Genomic DNA, 22,197 nt, shown 5'->3' on the forward strand with positions numbered 1-22,197 from the left:
TTTTTGTTTCATCTTGTTTGCAAAGTCTACAAAATCAGAAATAAAGCATTATGACACTGAGCACTGGGGCAACATAGGTGGTTGCCTATGGTAAAGGAATATTTATGATCCAAGGTGTTTTGGATTGGTTGATTTGTTCTTGTTATTGTTTGAATCTCACATTCACAAGACCATTTGAAAGATAAACCAGACTCATCAAAGTTGCCACTGTCAGGTTAAATTAACTGGGAAGTTGGTGCTGGCAATCAGAGCCACAGAAAAAGGCTGTGAATGGCTGGCCCCAGTATCTGTATCATCAGAACTTTGGAGATACCCAACGTAAGCCAGAGAAATATTGTTAGTATAGTAGGAGGTCATCTATGTCAGATACTGATCCTTTACATTTTATTTTATCATATTGCATTCTTTTTTACTAGTGGTAAGAGCTGCTGGAGCATTATGTTACTATACTACAAGTAGCCGGAGTAATACCTTTCTGAAACCCTTGACAGCAGAATTTGAGACAATTTATAACATGATTAGGATGTAGAGAATTCCAATTCAAAAGACCCAAACAAATGAAAACAACAGAACCCCCCAACCCCCAAGTGACTGTTCATAGGCAAATGTATCACGGAATGGTTTGGGTTGGAAGGGACTGTAAAGATCACCTAGTTCCACCCCACCTGCCATGGGCAGGGGCACCTTGCACTAGCCCAGGTTGCTCAAAGCCCCATCCAGCCTGGCCCTGAACACTGCCAGGGAGGGGGCAGCCACAGCTTCTCTGGGCGACCTGTGCCAGTGTCTCACCACCCTCACAGTGAAGAACTTCTTCCTAATACCTAATCTAAATCTACCCTCTTTCAGTTTGAAACTGTTACCCCTCATCCTGTCACCACACTCCCTGATGGAGAGTCCCTCCCCAGCTTTCCTGGAGGCCCCAGTATGGCGAAGCGGAAGTGTTTCATATGTGTTTTGTTGCTGAGGGGTGAACCGCTTGGGGCTTTTCCCTGCCGTCTGATGAGGTTTGGTCGGGGCGGCTGGTGGCAAAGTGCATCCCGGCGGCGTTACAAAGTGCATCCCGAAGCGGCCCGTTGTTTGGGAAGCGGCTGTTTCTCACCGCAGAGCCGGTACCCCCTCTCCTCCCAGGGGAAGGAAATAAATGCTCGCCGTGGCCTCCCGTTTCGGGAGGGATGCTCCGAGGCACGGTGGCGGCGGGAAGAGCGGGGCGGGGCCGGGGGCGGGGCCGAGGCCGAGGCCGCGGCCGGGATGGGGCTCACGGCGGCGGGGCGGTGGAAACGCGGCCGGGCGCGGCTGCCTCTGCCGCGGGGCGGGCCTGCCCCGGCACCCCCCGCCAGGCGCGTCGGAGGCACGTCAGGCCGCGGGGAGGCAGTGTCCCGCGCTGCGTGTGGCTTCAGAAATGCTGGGGAGCGCGGCGGCGGCGGCGGCGGCGGCGGCAACAGCGGCAGCGCGGTCGTTGGTTTGTGCGTTCCCGCCGGTGCCGAACGCCCGGGTTTGGGCGTGTGAGAGCCGGGGTCCGCGGCGGTGGGTGCTCCCTCGGCGCCCGGGGTGCCGTGTCGCTGACTCCGGATCGCCTGGCTGCGCCTTGGGAGCCAAGAGGTCTGGCTTCAGGATTCTTGCCGCGATGAGAGCCGCTCCCGCGTGGAGGTCGCCGAAACTTTAAAATTTCGTGTCGCCTCGGTCGGACGTTTGGTGTGGTGCTGGCAAAACACGGCTCTTGGACACCTGGAGGCGCTAGCTAGGGCTTCCCTGCAGTGCCAGTGTCCGAAAGCGAGGGACGGAAAGCGAAGGTAGTGACGCCTCGACGGTGCTATTTGATGTTGGTCGAGCAGTAATGCAGTAAAATATCTTCAGAGCTGAACTTGGTGAGATTGAAGGGAATGTAGACGTTAGCATCGTTTCCATTTTCTTTTGCATGAGAGAAATGAAGCTGTTTTAATTGGAGTGAAGCAAAATGCGGAGGAGATGAATACCATGGCGGGGGGGGGTGTGTGTGGGGGGGGTGGTGGTGAGTGTCTGTGTGTCTGTCTGGGGGAGTGTGTATGTACACATGCATGTGTGGCTGCAGGATCCCAGCCTGTGATAGCAGAAATTCGATGCTCTGTGCATTGAGCTCTGTACATCATATTTTCTTTAAGAAAAGTAGTGCGTGAGCCTCTGATCGGTGAGAGCTAACACCGTAACCTGATTGGGCTTTCTGAAAAGCTCATAGTGTTTGGAGGAGCAAAGAATTACAAGGAAAAAACATCTTGCACCACTGGTTTTGCACAAACTTGAGTCTTTCTCTGGGAAACAAAGCGGCATTACAAAATTTAAATAAACAAAACCCTTTATTTTGCTAAAGACAACTAATTTGCATTGGAATTTCTCTCAGATTGGTGTCTTATGTCTTTAGCAATGTAGGAAATTCGCTTATATTTTGTTTACTAGAGCTACTGAATGAATTCAACAAATAGTGGGGGTTTATTCCTGCAAAATACTTCAGCTTTGCAATACGTACTGACTATAAAGCCTGTAGAAGTCCGGCTTCGCTTAGAGCTAACTCTGGGGAGGACTGTACGTGATTTGAATCGGTTAGTAGGGGAGGAGAGATCCTACCACTGTTGACAATAGAATTTTCATTAAACTAGATGTTTAATGAGCTTATCACATGCTGGGTCCTTTTCCTCAAGGGTTCTCTATTTTTTTTATTTCCTTTTATTGTTAGGAGTGAAAGGTTAAACTGTTTTCAAAAGCAACCCCTTTATCGGGTTGCACAGTTTGGTCATTTGAGGTTTTCCTTAATAATAATTTAATATAATTCTTGTGGAAACTTGGATTTTCACTGCAGCACAACTGCTTTATAGTACATTTTACAAGAACTGCGTCTAGCTCGCAGTACAAGGTACCATTCCTTTGGAGGGACAGCGTACCTCTCCTTTTTGGTATGCGGGAGTGTCTTAAGCTATCATGTGTCTAATTCATGCAGATGCAGCTACATCTCCTTTGTGGTGAGTTCATCTGTGGTATTTATGTTACTGTTATGCAGTTGTTTTGGTAAAGAAATATTTTTTGTGCGTTTTCATTAATCCTTAGGGGTTTTCAAAGATGTCCCAATGTTTACTGACCTGTATTGCTTATCCTGTCCTTGTTTTTAGCAGAGCAGATTTTTATTCTCCTCCCACCCCTCTCCAAATACATGAGTGCTAGTGTTGCCCTTATCTCATGCTTGGTGAATGCATTTTATTTTAAAAAGTGGAATGTGAGACATGGATAACCATGAAATTTCATAAATATTTGTAGCATGCTGGTTTGGTTCCCAAGCGGAACAGCTGGACTAGTTTGAGAGCAGTTTATTATTGTGAGTTCGTTTAATGAAGAATCTTTAACTATAGTAACTGTATATGCAAGCCATGGCATAACCCTTCTTGTTTAAAAAAAACCCAACCAAACAAAACAATTTTAGAACTTAATTGTTTTTTGATTTTTAGTGCTGTTTCTTGAAACTTTGAAATGCAAGAAGAAATATCTTAAAATTGTGAATGAATGAAATATATAACTTCCCTTGCTGGAATTTGAGAAGCTGGTGTCTAGGCTGGGGCAGACAAATACAGCTAAAGCAAAATCTTCTAAAAATAAAGGTTTGTGAGGAATGTTAGAGCATCACAGCGGAAATGATTGTGCTTTCTTTTAAGTTACTTTCAGATGAGGTTATGTACAATGTCCTTTTCTGGGGATATTGCTTTTGATTTCTTAAGGAGTTCTAAGCCATGAAAAATTGCCACTGTTTTGCAACTTTTTCCTTTTTTCAGTTTTTAAAAATGGACACAGAATTATGTGAGATTTTGAAACTTAACTCTTCAGTTGCCGTCCAAGTGCTGGAGAACTGAAGACTGAACTTAATGGCATTTGTTTCTAAAGCTCTGAAACAACAACATGGTTAGAAAGCTTGTGAATTGTGTGTATGCGCTGTGAAATTAAGTATGCAAAAATCTCTCTAAATCCTCCGTCATTATGTAATTATTCTGAAAGAACTCCCTCCCCACAATTAACATGGCAACTTAGTCCTTAGAAATAATTGAGTGAATAGAACAGGGAACGAGGTAGTATGTGCATTCCATGAAAGAACTATTTGTATGTTGAAGTGGAAACAAATACCGTGAAGAGTAGGGAAAAGAAGGAAGAATTTGTGAAATACACGGTCAAGCAGCAGTGTCACAGACTTCAAACCTTGTAGTTAGAAAAAATGCTTAGAAGGGGTAACACCTGGACATATTTCTGTGTTATTTTGTTACTACGAAGTGGGTGGTGTGTTTGTTTGATTTATCAAACCCAACCTCCTGAAACTTGTGTTTAAAAGAAGCAGGATTTGTGGTATAATGTCCTGTTCTTACACTCTGCAATGAAAACCTGAAAGCACAGCCTGCTCTTTTTTTTTTTTTTTTAATTGCTGAAGTATTCAATTTCACTAAGATTTCCAAATAGCTACTTTATTCTAAATAAATCTGTTCAGGGCAGGTTTTTCATAGATATTGTACTTTCAAAATGTGTTTTGCTTTTTAATTATTGCTTCTCCATCCTTATCACTTTTTACCTTTTCTTGACTTTCTCTTTAAATGTTTATAATAATAATTAGAATAATGGTGCAGTTAAGGGAAAACCACATTTAACAAATAAAAGCTTGGTATATGATGGACACTCAGTTCAAATAACTTTTTTTAATTGCCTTCTCCTGTTTCAGTGTCTTGTGAGTTTCAGAGCAGTAGGTGGTTTTTTTACAAGTCGTGTTCATAGCAAATCTAGGTACCATGGAGGCAAATGATTGTAAAATACCCTTTCAGCCTTATGGCTTTGACGGTCGTTTATGCTTGTGCATACCTACTGCGAGTATTGTGTATGTGACCGAAAGCACGGTTTGGCCTGAAATACTTAAACATTGAATAAATTAAAACAGCACAAAAAAAAAAAAACAACCCTCCTCTGGAGCCTTTCAGTGGCCAGTGGAGTTTGTGAGGCAGGCGCTGGGTGTGTGTGACATCTATCTGAGAGACTGAGAATGTAGGGAATTCGTGGAAAAAATCCAGCGCTGTGCTGCAAATCCTTAGGGGGAAAAGTCAACCAGCTCCAGATGTTGACATGGTTGACTGCAAGCACATGAAGTGCTGTGGATTTAACTCTTGCAGTCAGAGTGCTTTTTTTTTAAACTCCTTGGCAACTACCGGGGAGAAACACATTTTCACTTCTAGAGACAGATGAGATGGTGGGAGCAGTTAAGTTGTACCACTGACAGTGTCTATCAGCCTACTAAGAGAGAAGTGTTATTTATTCATTTCATTTTTAATGGGATGAGACAGGAATTCAGTCATTCTGAAAACACTGATTTTTCCAACATCTGATCAGTGTAATTCTGATAAAACAGAAATAAATTCTTACCATGGACTACGCTACCTATGAAGTTGTGAAATCAAGCACTTTTCATTCCCTGTCAATCTCATGTTTCTTTCAGAATAAAACAAAAACCACTTGCAGTTACTAAAACACAAGCAGCACCTTGATTTAATTAAAAATGTTTGAAAGCTTACCAGTTAAGTAAGCAGTTGAAATAGAATTTCAGTGTTAGTTCTTAGCCACAATGGATTTAAATAGCAAAGTGGATCAGTTTTATGATACCATCTTTGATTTTTATTGCTGCCTCTAGATATATTTTTATTGTACTGTTACCTTCACTAGCACATAGCTGGTACAGTGCAGCCCTGCTCAGGACAGACCTAAAGAAATTGTATTCATAGCAGTGTTTACTAGATTATTTTTTTTTCTGGTAGGTATTTTGATGAGGGTCTCCTGTTTCTTAAAGATGCTTTCAAACTCTGAATTAATTCAGGAAGTGCTAGTTGTCTTGCCAAAATACCTGTGGTAGCAATAGGCTACAGTATTCTGAACAACAATACCTTGTGTAAATAACTTCCAAAGCTTTCGAAGTAGAGTTACTCATGGTTTGCTTTGCTTTCAGAAGCGCACTAACAATGTTTGGGCACTAAGAATGTCATTAATAAAAATGTCATTGAAGAATCCAACTGCTAAATATAAAGTTCAGCGTTTACAGTTGGCTTCTTGAGTCTTCTGTTTGTGCCTCACTGGATATAAAAATGCTCTTTGGGGTATATCTTGTGAAAGTACAACTTGGATATATATTGCACTGCAGGCTTGTCACACAGCAGTGGCAGCCTCCTGGCAGCAGGCAGGCCAGTTTCCTGAATGGCATCTCTCTTCCTCAAATGCTGAGGAAGGGCATCAGAAATTCCAGGGATTTAAATGGCAAAGAATTAGACAAAGTAGATACTGCGAGCAGCAGCAGCAGGTCACTTAACAGCTGGCAGCCAAGCTCTGTGTTACCTTGGGATTGAAATACCTTCTGGACAGGTGAAATGTTTTTTGTTGTGGAGTTGAAGGGGTAGTGCTTGGACTAAGTTTACAGGTGCGCTACGAGGGAGTTCTAGAAGTGCGGCGTGTGTAGTGCAGTTGCGGTTTTTCAGATTGGTATTAAAAGTACATGTTCAGTCAAGTCAATATTTTTTCATTAGTTTTTCCTTTTGTGACTTATTCAGTGAAGTATTGCAAGGTAGCATGTTGGCTGGGCTCCCAAGGAGGACCTAATTACTGTCAGCTTGATTTAACAGTTTTGAAAGCTTGTCAGTGTGCCTCTAAACTCCGTGTTCTCTATTTTTGTGATTGCATTTTCTATCTTAGTACATACCCATACTTGCAGATTTCGTAATAGTTATTCAGCTCTTTTCACCTGCAAAGCATTTTGCAGAGACATAGTCTTTATCTTAGGGTATTATGAACACGTTGTTTTATAAATAGAATAAGCAAAATCCTTTGAATACTTATCACGAATATAAAGAGATGCCTTTATACACTAGTCTTATATCTTACCTCTCACTTTGGAAATTTCATATTGTGTATCATTCCCCTCTTAACAGTAATCCTGTTTACCTGTAAAATCTTGAAACTCCTCTTAAACACTAAATTTGTGTTCTAGGAGTAAATAAAAAAAAGAAATGCAACTGCAACTATAAACTACTTACAATTTTTTTGAAACCTCAAGATTTTCAAAATGGTAGGCGTGCATTCCCAGGGAGTGTTTGCAAAAGGAAAGGGAAACCCTTCGAAAGCTGTGTCTTCAGCTGCCCACCAGTTGCCTGCAATGAGTCACAAGTGCCTTTTGACCTCTCCTCTGCTCGTGTTGCCTTCCTGCTTCTGGTCTTTCCCAGTTGTACCCAGCATTCCCCACTGGCTCTCAGCCCTGTTTTTTTGTCCTACCTTTAAGTCAGGTCAGATGGATTTCCATATGTCTAAGGGTGAGCACACTGGCATTAATGCAAGACTGAGGAAGAGCAGAAGGGGGACACTGCAGACCTTGTTTCCACCAGAGATGTTAAGAGGCCTGGCTCATGAATAAATTTTTGTTTAATGTTAAATGATCGGTGTTTAATTTCATAGCTGGTTCAGCCAGAAAAATTACTTTTAGCATAGACAAACTGAGGAATATATTAAAGTATCTGTTACTAAATAATTATAAAATATGCGATACATACCCTAGTGTTTGAAGAAATGCCTCTAACTTTGTGAATTCCAGTTAAGCCATGATAAGCTTTCTGTTAAATTATATAGTTTGATAGAAATGACAAAATTTATTTCTGGACCTAGGAATAAATGAACACAGATACAAAAGCAGTTCCTTAGCTTTATCCTTGTACAGTCTCGGCGTACAACTAGATAATGTTTGGTTTGTAAGAGTCCAAAAATATTAATAGAATAAGCATAACAGTTTTCCTTTCGTAACTATCTTAAAATGAAAAGTGACTTCAAATGTGTTTATTGCTGCTTCTAGCTGTGCTTACAACCTTATTTCTCTTGCCAAACCTGCCACGGCCTGAAGTGTTCTCACAGCAAGTTACGTTTGCTTGTGGAGTGTTCTGGTGTTTGCAAGAGGTATATTAGCAATGGAGTAATAATCCTGGCTTCTTCAGAAGAATGTCCATTTCTTCTTCCCCTGCTCCCTCACAAGTTACTCAGTTCGAACATATCTGGTTTAAAATGTTCAGGGTGTTACGGTGTTATCAGAGGTCAGGCTTTTCAGTGAATTAGGAGTTCACAATTGAAGTAAATAATTTTAAACTGTTAGATGAAGGGAAAACCAAAAAGCTTTGCCTACGTTCACTGAAAAACAACAACCAGTAAGGTGCTGGTAGTGAATGAAAACATAATTTGCATTCTGCAGAGCTATTACAAGCCAGTATATTTGTAGGTTTAATTATGTTTCAGCCTTACCTAGACCATGTGGACTGTGTGCTTATGGAGATGCAGTTCTTCCCAAAGGGGGCATGGGCAAGCAGAAATGGGAAAGCATCTGGGCAGGAGGGGGCCTCTGGAGATCAGGGTCCAGCCCTTGTGCAAAGCAGGGCGTGCTGCAGAGTTAGATCCACCTTAAAGCTGGATCAAATGAAAACTAAATGAAGTTTCTGTCTGGCCATAGTGGTGATGTGGTGTATGGGAGAATCCCAAGATTCATGATCTTTAAAACAAGTACGCTGTAATGTCAGTGCTTTGGGGGTTACTGGTTTTCAGAAACATGGGAAATTTCCCGTGGGCATTTTCACATCTTCCTGTTCTCTTGGGACAGAGCTGTAATGTGAGCTTTTCTTTCTTGTCATCCTTTTGGGTCAGCACAGGTTTTTGGTTTGGTTTTGTTTGTTTGTTTGTTTGTGCTTTGGTTTGGTTTGTTTTTTTCCCCTCAGAGACTCCTCTGCATGGAAAGGATACTGAGCTTTGCTTCAGGAATAATTGGAGATATTGTTCTGTATATTCTTTGAGTAAAAATGGGATAGAAATAATATTTCTTTTCCTCGTGTAAGTTTCCCTTAAAAGAAAAGAAAGCAAAAGACCAAAAAAACCCTGCAAAAGAAGGAAGGAGAATGAGAGAGTATAAGCTTGAAAGGTGCCTTTGCAAATAAACTTTAGAAAGACCCGTACAACGATATGAGGAAGGAAAGGAATTATAGTAATCTTAGACCAAGAACTAGTCCTTCAAAAAAAAAATAGTAGCACCTACAAGAGGCACACAGATAACAGAAAAAGTATGTTCAGGAAAGTTTGATAAAAATGAAAAAAAAACCCAACTTGTATCTATTTATATAAAGGTATAACACAACATTACATTGAGACAGAAAGTAACTGGGGGTTTTTGTTGTTATTTACACAGCTGGACAAAGAGACCATTCCAGTGTACCTTTGAAGGAAGACACCGGAACTATGGAGACAAGTTCCTCTGACTCGAGCACTAAGGACACTGCAGGTGCTGAGAAAGAGGATGCTCGTGCAGCTACAGAGTCGCCGTCTTTGGAAGAAGACGCAGAAGACCACATGTCTGAGCCACCGTCTTATGATCTGGGGTTTAAAAAGGTTTTTAAATTTGTTGGGTTCAGATTCACAGTGAAGAAGGAAAAGACGGGGAAGTCGGAACCCGTTCAGCTGCTTACTGTAAAAAAGGAAACACAAGTCCCTGAAGGAGCTGCCGATCAAAAGGAAGGCAGCTCAGAAGAAACGGCGATGCCTGAGGATGGACTCTCTGCAGCAGACCCCACCAAAGACCCAGTGAACAATGAAAAAACAGAAGACGAACCTCCTAAAAGACCCGAAGCAAATGAGATTTGTTCTCAGTCAGCTGCCTTAGCCACTGACACTGCATCGCCGTTAAGGAAATTTTTCACTCAGGGATGGACAGGATTTAGAAAAAAGAAGAGCTTTAGGAAGCCTAAAGAAGAGGAACTGCAGTCTCCTACGAAAGAAGAGGAGCAAGAAGAGGAGGGGGCAACATTTGCCACTGAAACTGGTGAAAGGGAGGAGCAATCCGAGTTGGAGAAGCAAGAGGGGGAGAGGAACGTGACAACAGTAACTATTGAAGCGTATGAGAAGGAGCAAAGTGAAGGTGAAAAGCAGGAGTCAAAAAAGGCTGTGGCAGCCATGGGCGTTGAAGCAAGTGAGAAGGAAGAGCTAATCAAGCATGATGAGCAGGGAGAAGAAGAGGATGTGGCAGCAGCAGTTGTTAAAGGAAGTGCGAAGGAGAAAAAAGCTGAAGAAGGCGATCGAGAAAGGGAACTGGTGGACGTCTCAGAAGATCTTGGCAAAAAGGAAGAAAAATCTGAAGGAGAGAAAGCAAGTGAGGTGACAGAGAAACCTCTATCCCCAAGGTCAGTGGTGCCTCTTGTCACTGACAGTGTGAAGGGAGAATTGAAGACATCCTTGCCAGTCCTCCCTATGGGAGAAAACCTGCAGTCAATGGAGAAGTGTGAAATGGATGATAGCACTGAAATACCCCCAGAAGAGAAACTTGAAGCAGCATCTTTGGCAATTGAAAGTTGTAGTGAAGAGCTTAAAAAATCAGAAGGAAGCAAACCTGCTCCACTGCAGAAGGAAATACTTGATGAAAAGCCAGAGGAATCAGAATTGAAAAAGGCACCCACAGCAGACAACATCACACAAGGAGAATCTCCGGGTAGAACCACAGAGGAGAAAGAAGATGAGACAACGCTAAGTCTGACTGCTACTGCACTGAAGTCTTTTTCTACTTCTGAATCTTCAGCTGACACAGAGGGTGATCAAGGGTCACTCAAACCCACTGATGAAGGACTAGAGGGAAAAACTGGCACAATTAGGACTAATACTATAAATGACAATGAAATAACCACAGAAATAAGTGCTGAAGACGTGGCGGGAAAGAGGCCTGCAGAAGGTATCACAAATGAGGCTGAACTGCTATCTTCTCAAGAAAAAAATAAACTACAAGGCAGCCCTTTAAAGAAACTCTTTACAGGTACTGGATTAAAAAAACTGTCTGGAAAGAAGCATAAAGGCAAAAGAGAAGAATCTAAGTTAGGGGAACCGGGTGAAACAATTCAGCACTTATCAGATTCCCCAGACAGCCCAGAGGAACAAAAGGGGGAGAGTTCTGCTTCTTCTCCTGAGGAGACGAATGAAATTCCTTCTTTGGAAAAGCCCGTGGATGGCGTGCAGGTCAGTGAAAATGAAGATGCTGCATTTTCAGATGTGGAGCGAAAAAGAGAAAGTGTTACACCCTGGGCATCATTTAAAAAGATGGTGACTCCCAAGAAACGTGTTAGAAGACCTTCTGAAAGCGATAAAGAAGAAGAAATTGATAAGGCAAAGAGTGTTGCAGTGTCTGCAACTGAAAATGCTGTTGTTGATGAAAATCGGGGAGAAATGAAAGAAAATGGGATGGAGCAGAAACCAGAGAAAGCCACAGAAGAGCCCAAAAGAAAGGTTGACAGCTCTGTGTCCTGGGAAGCTTTTATATGTGTAGGTTCTTCAAAGAAAAGAGCCAGGAAAGCATCATCATCTGATGAAGAAACTGAACATAAGCTTGGTCAAGAAAGCCAAAAACTAGAAGAGTCTGGACAGAGCAAAGAAACGGCCACAGATGCAATTCTTAGTAGTTCTCAGGAGAGTGATCAAGGACAAGGGAATTCTTCCCCAGAACAAGCTGGAAGCCCATCCGAAGGTGAAGGTATTTCAACATGGGAATCATTTAAGAGGTTAGTTACTCCAAGAAGGAGATCCAAAACCAGAATGGAAGAGAGAACTGAAGAGACTGTTGTGGGCTCTAGCCTGGAGCATTCAACATCAGATGGTGAGCCTGGAAAAGATGAGTCATGGGTTCCATTTAGAAAACTGATGCCTGGACGCAGAAAGAAAAAGTCAGATGGAAAGCCAGAACCAACTGCTCCTAAAGAAGCAAGAGAAGGCCTGGCAGAAACGACTGAAGAAGATTCAGATATTCCAGCTGTTGTTCCTTTATCTGAATACGAAGCAGCAGAGGAGGAGAAGATGGAAGCCCAACAAGCAGAAGCTGCTGAGGCGACGAGAGAACGAGCCTCAGAGCAACGGGGAGCAGAAAAATTAGAGGAGATCCAAGGAACGGAACAAGGCCAGGAAGGGCTGGTCCATGCAGTTCCTGTGACCGTTGTGGAAGGGGAAAGGGCAGTTACCAGTATTGAAGAAAGGTCACCATCTTGGATATCTGCTGCTCTGACAGAGTGCATTGAGCAGGCAGAAGAAGAGGCAGAGAAGGAAACTGAGAAAACACTGGAATCCGATGATACTGTGGAAGAAGCAGAGTCAGCTGCAAAGGCAATGCCAGAGGCGAGAAAGGAGGTCAGCGATGACAGCACAGCCAGTGAGCTAGAGCTGACCTCAGAGGCAGTGACAGCTCTGGAGGAGACAGCAGAAGCTTCCTGCGCTGAAGAACCAGTGGAGGTGTCCCTTGCTGAGGAGACGACTGAGATGGTTTCTGCTGTTTCCCAGCTGTTAGAAACCCCAGATACTACAGAGGAAGTGACACCTGTCCAAGAAGTAGAGGCCACTGAACAAAATTTGAAAGAATTAGACAAACAGACGCAAAAGGTTCTTCACGAAGTTGCTGAGAGAGTAAAGTCAGCAGAGGTAGAAGAGCTGGTTAGTGAAAGGACCATGAGTGCAACTCTATTTGCAAGAGTACAAGGAATTGAGTCAGAAGTGAAAGATGATGCTAAAGATGGGAGTGTTGTAGGCCAGGAAAGTGTTTTGCTGGAACAGTGCTTGGAAAAAGGAGCACACCAAGAGGATGGCCTCCAGCCCCAGGGAGGTGCAGGGAGCATTCAGAGCGAAAACGGAGCTGAAGAGAGTGTTCTCCAGGAAGGTTCAGGGAGAAGTGACCTGCCTGCTGCAATGAAAGGAAGCACAGAAGGATGTGAAAACGTAGAGGTATTGAGAGATGAAAGGCAGTGGCCGGCACGTGAAGAAGCAGCTGTAGAAGACCATGAAGAAAGCTGGGAAGGGCAGAGGACAGCAGAGGAACCTTCCTCACAGGCCAGAGACTTTCACAGCACCCAAGCAGTTACACCCAAGGAAGAGCCGTCTGCAAAACAGGAGCCTGCGGAAGAAGAGAAGCTGCCCGCAACAGAGCTGACAGCAGATGAGACGAGGGAGGAGTGTGTTCCAGAAGCAGAGACTGCAGTAAGTATTACACATAAGACAAAGGCTGATTTGCTAAAGGAAGAATCAGCAAGCGTTAGCTATTATGCCCAATTTAGAAGCAGCTTGTGGCAGTATTGCTGTCAAGGGTGTTCCTTGTGCAGCCTGACGTGACCAAAGTTTGTGTCCAGTGAGACACACACACACACATGGACGTCCAGAAGCAGCAGCCACCGAGGCTTGCATGCAGAGCGAGGTGGATGGGATCCCTAGAGCGATGGAGTGGGAGGTGGTGTGCGTGGATCCAAAGATGCCGGAACAGCTGCCAGTAGGGCTCCCGCACAGCGCAAGGTGACTGTAGGTGCTCTGTGAACACCTGAGGTGCCGATGGGATCCATATGGTAGCAGACATAGCGGATGGTCCCTTCAGTTGTCGGCAGAGCTACGGTTGTAGCTGAGGTACCTCTGCAAAGGGAGGAAATGAAGTGGCCCCGCTGTCTCCAGCTTTAAATGCGCAGGCGGGTTGGATGGGGCTTTGAGCAACCTGTTCTAATGGAAGATGTCCCTGCCCACGGCAGGGGTTTGGAACTAGGTGATCTTTAAGGTCCCTTCCAACCCAAATCATTCCGTCTTTCTAAGATTTTTCACCCAGGACATTCCTGGTCACTCCGTGCTCGTACCCTTTTTGACAGGTCTGTTGCAATTCTCTGCAGATGCAGGACAAGAGAGAGGATGAAACCACTTCCTTGGGGCTTACAGCTGAAGAGCCTGTGCAGCTTGAAGGAGAAGGCAAAACCCTCCCTGTGGGACCAGAGGGCACAGAAGCAGTTGTCACTGGGGTCCCCGTTCAATCTGAAAGACAAGGTGAAATTCCTGACTTTGACGAACAAGCTTGCACTAAAGGAGTTCCTAGCAGCACACCTGCCCAGAGAGAGGAAGAGGAAGACGATGCTGTGCTCGTTGGAGTGAAGAGCACAGAAGCCCCTGTTACTGAGGTTCCACTGCAGAATGAGGAAGAAGCTTCTGCCCTTCCATCAGAAAGAGTTGGCTCAGAAGCAGCTGCAGATGCCGAGCAGAGTGTGAGGGATGGGGCTGGCAGGCACATTCCAGCAAAAGATTCTGTGTCCATCCTAGAGGCACAATGCAGAGCAAAACCAACGGAAACTGCTTCCCAGAGGGATGAAAGCGAAGGTGGCAAAACGGAAGGTGGTCTGCTCGAAGCTGGAACACACTTGGAGAGTGATCCCGCCGTCACTGAGCCTCCCGCAGAGACTGGAGTGGAGACTGTATCTAGTTTAGCATCAGCATGCCCGGATATCACTGGAAATGGAAGCACTGTCCTCACTGACATTAGTGGTACAACATGTGATGCAGGAAACAACTTCTTTGAACAAGAGACTGTGGAAAAAGAACAAGAACTTGTAGAATCTTCAAATTGTCAAGGCTTTCAGAAAGACGAGAACAAAAATGAGCAATCGACGGACAGAGCCAAAGAAGCGTTTGAATCTGGAAAACGGGAAGCTATGAGAGGTGAAGAACGTTCAACTGCTGTCCAGCAAGAGGTTTTAGCTGTGCAAGAAGAAGGCTCTGACTCAGCCTTCCAACAAGCGGAAAGCTTGGAGGCTCTGCAAGTGCCTGTGCCTGTAGCGGCTGCAGGCATTGAAGAGCATGTCATGGCAGAAACTGTAATGCCTGCAGACACGCCAGTCGAAACTGTAGAGCCCTTGGCAACCCCACCAGGGCAAATGGCTTCTGGTGAGGTCCTGGTTACTACTGTTGCCTGTTCAGGCTGTGGGACTGCAGAGCTTGGCAGTGCAGAAGCACCTGAGCCTCAAGTAACTCCTGCTTCTGTGAATGGAATATCGGAGGGGCAAGAGAGGCCCCAGAGCACAGGGCAACCCGAAGAAAATGGTATTCCTCCAAGTGACAGTCTGTCTCTCACCTACACAGAATTTGAGAAGGATGTTGTTCAGTCTTTGACAATAGAGTCCCAGAGTACAAAAATTGTATTGAGCGCCATCCAGACGGCTGTTCACAAACTTGCAGAAACAGAAGAGTCAGCTGCCTTGGAGTCAGAGCAGCGCCTTGAGTCCATAGAGAAAAGCCCGTCAGATACAAATATAGCTGAACTTCTGGGAAGTGCGCAGGTGGATCTTCAGCTTCCAGTGAAAGAGGAAGAGGTACGGAGTAAAGAACAAGAGCTCCAGCAATCAGGAACAGTGAAAACTTCTACCTTAGCAGAGTCTGCAGAAATTCATGCCGCTGTAGAAAAAACCAAAGACGTGCTGTTGACCTCAGAGATACTGAAAGATGGACCAAGTCAGAATTCTTTAACAATTGTGACTAGCCCTGAAGATGTTTCGAGGGCGAGTGCGAGGCTTCAGAAATCAACACTAGAACTGAGTACTTCAGAAGATTCAACCAAAGACCCCCTAGACATCTACCCACCAAAATTAAGGGGAAAAGAGGTTGGGCCGATGATGGAAATCCCAGACCAACATACAGGTCAGCAAACACGCAGGGAAAGTGAGGAAGAACGTGACCCACCCATGGAAGATGGGAAAACACAGACATGGGAGGATGATAGTTGCCAAGAAGGGAGTCCACAAAGTCGGAACTCAGTGGCTCCTGAGGCCTTGAATGTGAGTAGCATTTTCACTCAGCAATGTCTTTCTTTTTCCAAAACAGTTTTGGAGTCTCTCAAACTGTTGTGTCTGTAATTTTTTCTTATTCTGAGGAAAGGCAGCTGCTCCCCAGGTTAACCAACAGGCCACAGATATTTTTTGATGTTGTGGGATTGGGTTTTTTTTTGTCTTCTTGTTTTACTGCCTCTCTCTCTGGCTACTGAACACCTTGTTTCTTTTCTGTACAGCTACCCTCACTTTAATGGCTTTGACTTGGCTTGTAGTTTAGTGTGATACTTCTGGGAGGCAGAAAACGTAGTTTCTAGTTTTCCTAGATACGCGCTCATCCGATACCTGTTTAATGTATTTGATTTAATCCACAAAAAACGCTTCCTCTCTAAGGAAGCTCTTTTTAATATCCTAAAGGATGTGAGTGTTGCCTTCCATGGTAAAAGTGGAGTGCCTCATGTACCAAAGCTCTTTGCATTTCATGGAAATCTGACTCAGGAAGGTACAGTCTCTCCTTAAGATATTTACTGTATTGCTTGACTAAGGCACGAGGCCTTTCTGTCTGTCCTTGAGAACTGCTTGGGAAAAGAAGATATTCTTGAGAGAGTAAGTTGTCATTAATAAAGCTTTTTTATTTACTGTGGTCTTTTCTTTCAGATGTGCTAAGCATCCATGGGGCATTTGAGAGATGCCAGTCCTAGAGAACAGCTGACAATCCTGCAAGAGAACCAGGAGCTTTATTCACTACCCTTTGTTCTTGGATGTTAACATCTGCTCTTCTGAAGACCTCACCTTTTTTGTCATTTTTATTAAAAAAACAATGCCTTTAATGTTGGCTATATCCACCCATGTGTTCCATTCAAAGGTCATTTGCCTCTGCCCAAAATAGACCATTTAGACTGGAGATGCCCGACGGAGTGAATGGACAGACCACTGAAATTTTGTGCCACGGTTATTACCGTCCCGTCACTGAATGCGTGTCCTGTCTGTCCCATCTCCTTGAATGCCTTCACTCATCGCTGAATCTCCCTCCCTTCTTTCTGCAGTCTCCCTTACCCCCCTCCCATCTTCCGTAGCTGCCTTGATTTGACCTACGAGTGGCTGTAGATGCCGCTCGTCTTGTGTGTCAGGGGGAAGAGGAGGGCTGACTGACGAGAACGCACGAGACTTCTGGCCAAGTAGCAGACGTGCCGTTAGCAAACTGCAGGAACTGGATCACGCACAAATCCTTGAGCAAGATGCTCAAGATTGCTGCATTTCGGTCCCATTCAGGTATCTCTATCCATCCTTCCGTTGGTTTTGTGCGGGCCTGATTTAGTCAGAAATTCCTTCCAGAGTGTAGCTTGAAAGGAGATTGAGAATACCCTTCTTTTGTTGTTCCAGACTTCAGGTCTCAGGACTGGACTGTTATGTGTTGAATATTTATATGTATGTCTTAAACCCAGTTCTGATTTTAATATAAAGCTATGATACTTCTGTACTATTTAGGCGTACCCTGAAATGAGTTTGTAGAGTAGCCTGGAGAGGAAATGGATAGCATTGGAGCGGAAGTTGATAATGTGTAGTTTCCTATTTATTGTTCCAGGATTTTCCCCTTGTAAAAGCTCTCAAAAACTTGGCTGTCTTGCTTTGAATATTTATGTGTATATCCTAACCCCCACTCTGATTTTAATGTGGAACTATGATAATGCTAAGGACAAAAGGAGAGCCCTGACCTGTGTCAGGTCTGCCAGTCACTTCCACTCGCAGGCCTGCCCGGTTCCTGAGAACCCTCCACACTGACGCTTCCCCGTTGTCTTGCTCCTGTAGGAACGCCAGTGGTACCGCAACCCTCAGCTCGCCCCGCTCTCATTCCAGAGTCTGCTCCTTTCTGGTCCCTGCCCCACCCGACCCCCAGCCTTTCCCCACACCTACGCCATCTAACACCCTTCCCGCGCACAAGCTTCCTCCTTTCCCAGCCCCTGCCTGAGCCTCTTTCCACCCCAGCATTTCTTTCCTGGCATCCTCCCCGCTCCTATCAATTGCCTCTCTTCACTGAAGGGGGAGTAGGAAGGAGGGTGAGGGCTTGGTGGTGAATTCTACCTTGGATTGCAATAAGCTGATGAGACCTTAGGGGTGCTGAGCTCCTCAAAACCTTCACGTAAGGTGGGTTGGACTGACAACAGCTGTAGACCAGAATGAGCAGGGGGATGGAGAGATGGAAAGAAGTCCCAAGAGCGAGAGCCCTGGGATGTCTGTCCCCAACAGGAGTTGGTCCTCTCTCTTCTCGTTTACATTAAAATCAAACACGGGGTACCAGTCCGTACTTTCAGCTCTGATTTCTGAAGTGAAGGTTCCAGATGGCACTTTGTGAAACCGATGCCCATCGAGTTGAAGAACAGCTTGCTATCCTACCTGTATAGTAATTTATTTTGAAACCAACTCCTAGCGTACAAATGCTCTTGTTATGGCAGGTGCTTGCCTCTCCTGGAGGCTGCACCTCCAGCAAGCAGTGTGACTGATTGCACTGGTGTGATCGCACCACCTGGTGCTGCCTTGCGTGGAAGCATCCAAAGATTTTTCCTTACCTCAGAGCGAATTCTACAAATATTTAAAGCCGAGCAGCGTGGTGTCAAACAATCCAGTCTATCTCTGTCCACCGTCAGCCGCAGCCTTCCCCCTGAGCTTTGGGCAATTCCAACAACCTCGGTTGGTTTCCACAGGTTTAAGTTGGCTTGCAAGTTAATAGTGCTCTTAGTAACACCTCACAAGTGCAAACTTGGCCGAATTTGTACAAATGTACATTAAGCCATATTGCAGTAACTGCAGCAGGTAAAACGAAATAACAACAGCATGACCTGTGTAATCCTGATTCTTATGTTAGTAGCTCCGAAGCTGTTAATAATACGTAAAGTTAATTCTTGTCTGAACCTCATTTAAATAAAGCTAGCTTGACCACAATGTAAATTGTCTGTTGGTAGTAAGTGGACAGGCGAGTGCTTTAGCTTGCTTGTTTTCTCCATTAATCCAGGGCCTAGGTAAGCGATGCAACAAACTCAACTATAAAACAAATACAAAAGCTTCTTGTCACTGACAGCTAAGAAACCCGAAACCACGCTAGTAACTGACAGTGCACCCGAAACCACGCTAGTGGTGCAAGGAGCATGCCTCCGCCTGAAGATACCACTTTGTTCCAGCATATTGCTTTGGCCTCTGAAACTCTCACTTGAGACTGTGACTTCTGGCTTGCGCTTCAAAGCTTGAAGCTTTCTCTAATCCAATGTACTGGGTTACCAAATCTGATCTTGTGTTTTTAAGGTAGATTTTAATTGATTAAATAAAATGCGACTACACATTTGTTCTAACGTGTACGGGGTGTTATTTTCTGACGGTTGTTTTATCTTCAGAAGTTAGATTTGCTCCTGACAATTCCTTGGTGGTTGACTGACATTCAGCTTTTGATGTGAATTAAAGGAACAAATTACAGAATTAAACTGCAATTAGGATGGACATTTCTAGGAAATATGCATATTTCAGAAGAAGTAATAAAAATAAGGTGCTTCAGAAGACTGGGAAGAAAAAAACTCTCCATTAAATTCAAGCTAGATAACAGTATGGAGTGAGCCAGAATGAAAAATGAGTGAATCGTATGCCTTGCCAGTGTAACTGAAGTATAAAAACCCCCAAGAAGGCAACAACATCCATGTCCACAAAAAATCTGGCAGAGAGTAGTAGATTGAGGACCTTAGGTGCATCCCTGGTTATCTTCTAGGATCCCCCACTTCTGCTTAGCTGGGGTTTATTCCTCATGGCTCCAAAAATCCGGAGCTGCTTGTGGTTTATGTTCACAGAGCGAGGACTTCAGACATTACTTTTTTCCAGCCATCTTGTGTTCTCTGGCTAAGCGTGTTTAGCAGCATTTGTATCTCAAAAGACTTGCGTAGGCGCACACGTGAACTCATTTTGTAGAGCTACACGTTTGCCTTCCTATCCCAGGTAAGTTGCTACATCCGGTATCTGCAAATACTTCCCTGCACTGGTCACAGCAAATGCAGGGATGTCGAAGCACTGCACGATGCCTTTCCCTCTTCTTGCTTTCAGAGCGTGTCAGAGTGAAATGAGTTGAAAAAAAGGGAGTGCTTTTATGGAACGTTAACTTGTGACCAGTTTGTGGCAACATGAGAAAGTCAAACGGCTTGCCCAGAGCAGCCAGGAGAAGCAGGACGGCAAGCAAAGAGTGAGTGCTTCCTGGGGGCTGCAGATCCCGCTCTGCACAGACGAGTGGGAAACAGAAGAGGAAAGGTGGGAACTTGTTTCTTCTCTCCCTTGTGTCCTGTCACCAGAAATACACTGCGCTGGCGATGGAGCTTACCTTGTAGGTACTGGGCTTTCATTCTCTCTGTCCTCAAGCCAGCTGCATTTTAACCCAATATGCTGTTCCGTGCTGTGACCACGGGCTGCTCCTCCAGGCCGAAAAGTTCTGAACCACTCACTGCAAACCCCCATCGTTAAAAAAACACACCCAGCTCCCCAAAACCCCACACAAAACCAAACCAAACCAAACCAAACCCAACAACAACCCCAAATGAAGTGAGTTCCCTCTGTACATCGTGGAGAGAAAACTAGCTGCATAACAAAGAGAGGCCACTGATAAATACTTGCCTGCAGCAGGTAAAGGCTTTATAGGCTCAATGCATCTCTATGATGTAGTCCTTTTTAATGAAAATGTTCATAGATCCATAGGAACACTTGAAGCCAGAGTATCTTCACTTCAGACATAAGTTCGTCTCTTCAAAGGAAGACTTAGCAATGAACCAAAGATGCTGTGAAGCCAGTGCTTTCCCTTTCTGCAAGAGGAAAGGGGGGTAAGAGTTTATAAATCTGGCTAAAAGCAAGAAATAGGAAAGTCTCTGGACAACTGATTATCATCTGGGAAGTGTGAAGTTGACTGTAGCTTTGTTTTCCCCCTCATTACCTGCTTTTTTGAGTAACAGAGAGGGAGACACCAAAACCATCTAACCGGCTCCTGTTCTAGACACAGGACACAGGCCAAAGTTTAGAAGGCTGTGTTTGCAGTTTAAATGAGCTGGACCAAAATATTAGTGATTCTTCAGGGCAGAAGAGCTTAAAACAGACTGGTGACTGAGCAGTGCTGTGGTCATCCTGTCGAAATATTCGAATGAAAAATCTACACCTCTTTTTGATTCTGTCGTGAACTCAAAATGTAACCAAACCATGGGAACAGTTTCCCTACAGGGAGAAGATGCTCTGGTTTTTAGGCAGAGAAGATTAAATAGGGGGAGTAGTAGTGCTGATGCTTGGAGAACTGACGTCGCTCAGCTCTTCCTTGGAAGGCGGCGCTCCGGGCTGGAGGAGCAGCTGGACAGCTGTGTGCTCTCTCTGTGTGTGCGCGCATATGTTCGTGTCCCATTGGCAGGACATGCTCAGGCTCCCTCTGCTCCCTGGGCCTGGGGAAAAGGGCCTGGGGACAGGGACCTGCAGGTGCCGCACTGAAGCCCAAGCACTCAGCTGCCCTTGGCCATGCCCTTGCCTGGCGTACCCGCGACACAGGGAAGTGCCGGGGTTTCTGCCCCGCTGAAGTTTCTCTGCCACCTGCGCGCCAGCTCACGGCTCTCTCCTGGCAGCAGCGCATGGAGGACACAAAAGACCCCCTCGAGGCTCGTTTCCCCTTCCCGTCCTGTTCTCCTCACTCAGGGCCAGGCGGACCTGTCATGCCTGGGCATCCGAGGGGCTGCCCACTGAGGACCCTCTTCTTCTTTGTTGCTCTCCAACACCACCTTCTGCCTCCAACGTCTCTTCCAGCACGAACTGGATGCTCAGAGCCAGAGCAAGGCTGCCCTTTCTCCACAGTGGCAGAAGCTTCAAGAGCAGTGATGCATTCTGGAGTTTAGGAAGCTGTCTGGCTCTCTCTCACCCTTCGGAACACCTATTCCCATCTACATTCCTATCCCTCTATCTCTCTCTCTGTCTACCTGTCTATCTATAACTACCCGACAGTGCCCACAGTGGGAAAGACAGCTACTCATCCAAGGCCCTCCCACAGCACAGAGTGTCCTCGCTCAGATGCTGAGGACAAGGGCAGGCCAGTGGCAGTGAAAGTGTCGTCTCCTGCCTTCTGAATGGTCGAGTGACACCAAGGCCCCAACCTGGTCCTGGCCAGCCCTGCGTGGCAGGTGCGACAGCGTAAGGAGATTTTTTTCTCATCAGGGAAGACGCAGAAAGGTCCCCCCTTGTGTCCCTGCCGCTGCGACTTTGTGCTTTGGAGTGCTCTGCTCCCTGGGGCAAGCCTGCTGCAAGGCAGGGGCTGCGCGAGTCCTTTCTGCCCCCTTTGGCCGTCCTGGGCAGCCCCTGGGGAGAGGAATGCTGTGACAGAAACGCTCTTTGCGGGGTGCAGCGCCTGCCCCTGTGAAGGGCTGCCGCCCGGCCAGCCAGGACACCTGGGTGGCTGCACTGGTGGAACTGCACCATCTAGTGCTGTCTTCTGCAAGCTCACTGCTTGCCCTGCAGCCAAAAGGAGGCTCAACTGCTTTCTCACCAGTCCGCAGGGAGAGGT

General features: G+C 45.4%; 1 protein-coding gene across 1 annotated transcript in view; it reads left to right on the plus strand.

Annotated features, from left to right (window-relative positions):
- LOC147415996 (uncharacterized) overlaps positions 1–17,567 on the plus strand; it is a 29,412-nt gene extending 11,845 nt beyond the window's left edge. The window contains exons 3-5 of the mRNA XM_086460414.1: positions 9,245–13,053; positions 13,725–15,653; positions 17,454–17,567. Coding sequence (XP_086316540.1) covers positions 9,245–13,053; positions 13,725–15,653; positions 17,454–17,567 — 5,852 coding nt within the window. The remainder of the gene's footprint in view (positions 1–9,244; positions 13,054–13,724; positions 15,654–17,453) is intronic.
- Positions 17,568–22,197: the final 4,630 nt, after the last annotated feature.

The sequence above is a fragment of the Leptosomus discolor genome, chromosome 2 (genome assembly GCF_034619465.1).
Source record: "Leptosomus discolor isolate bLepDis1 chromosome 2, bLepDis1.hap2, whole genome shotgun sequence".
Taxonomy (NCBI): domain Eukaryota; kingdom Metazoa; phylum Chordata; class Aves; order Leptosomiformes; family Leptosomidae; genus Leptosomus; species Leptosomus discolor.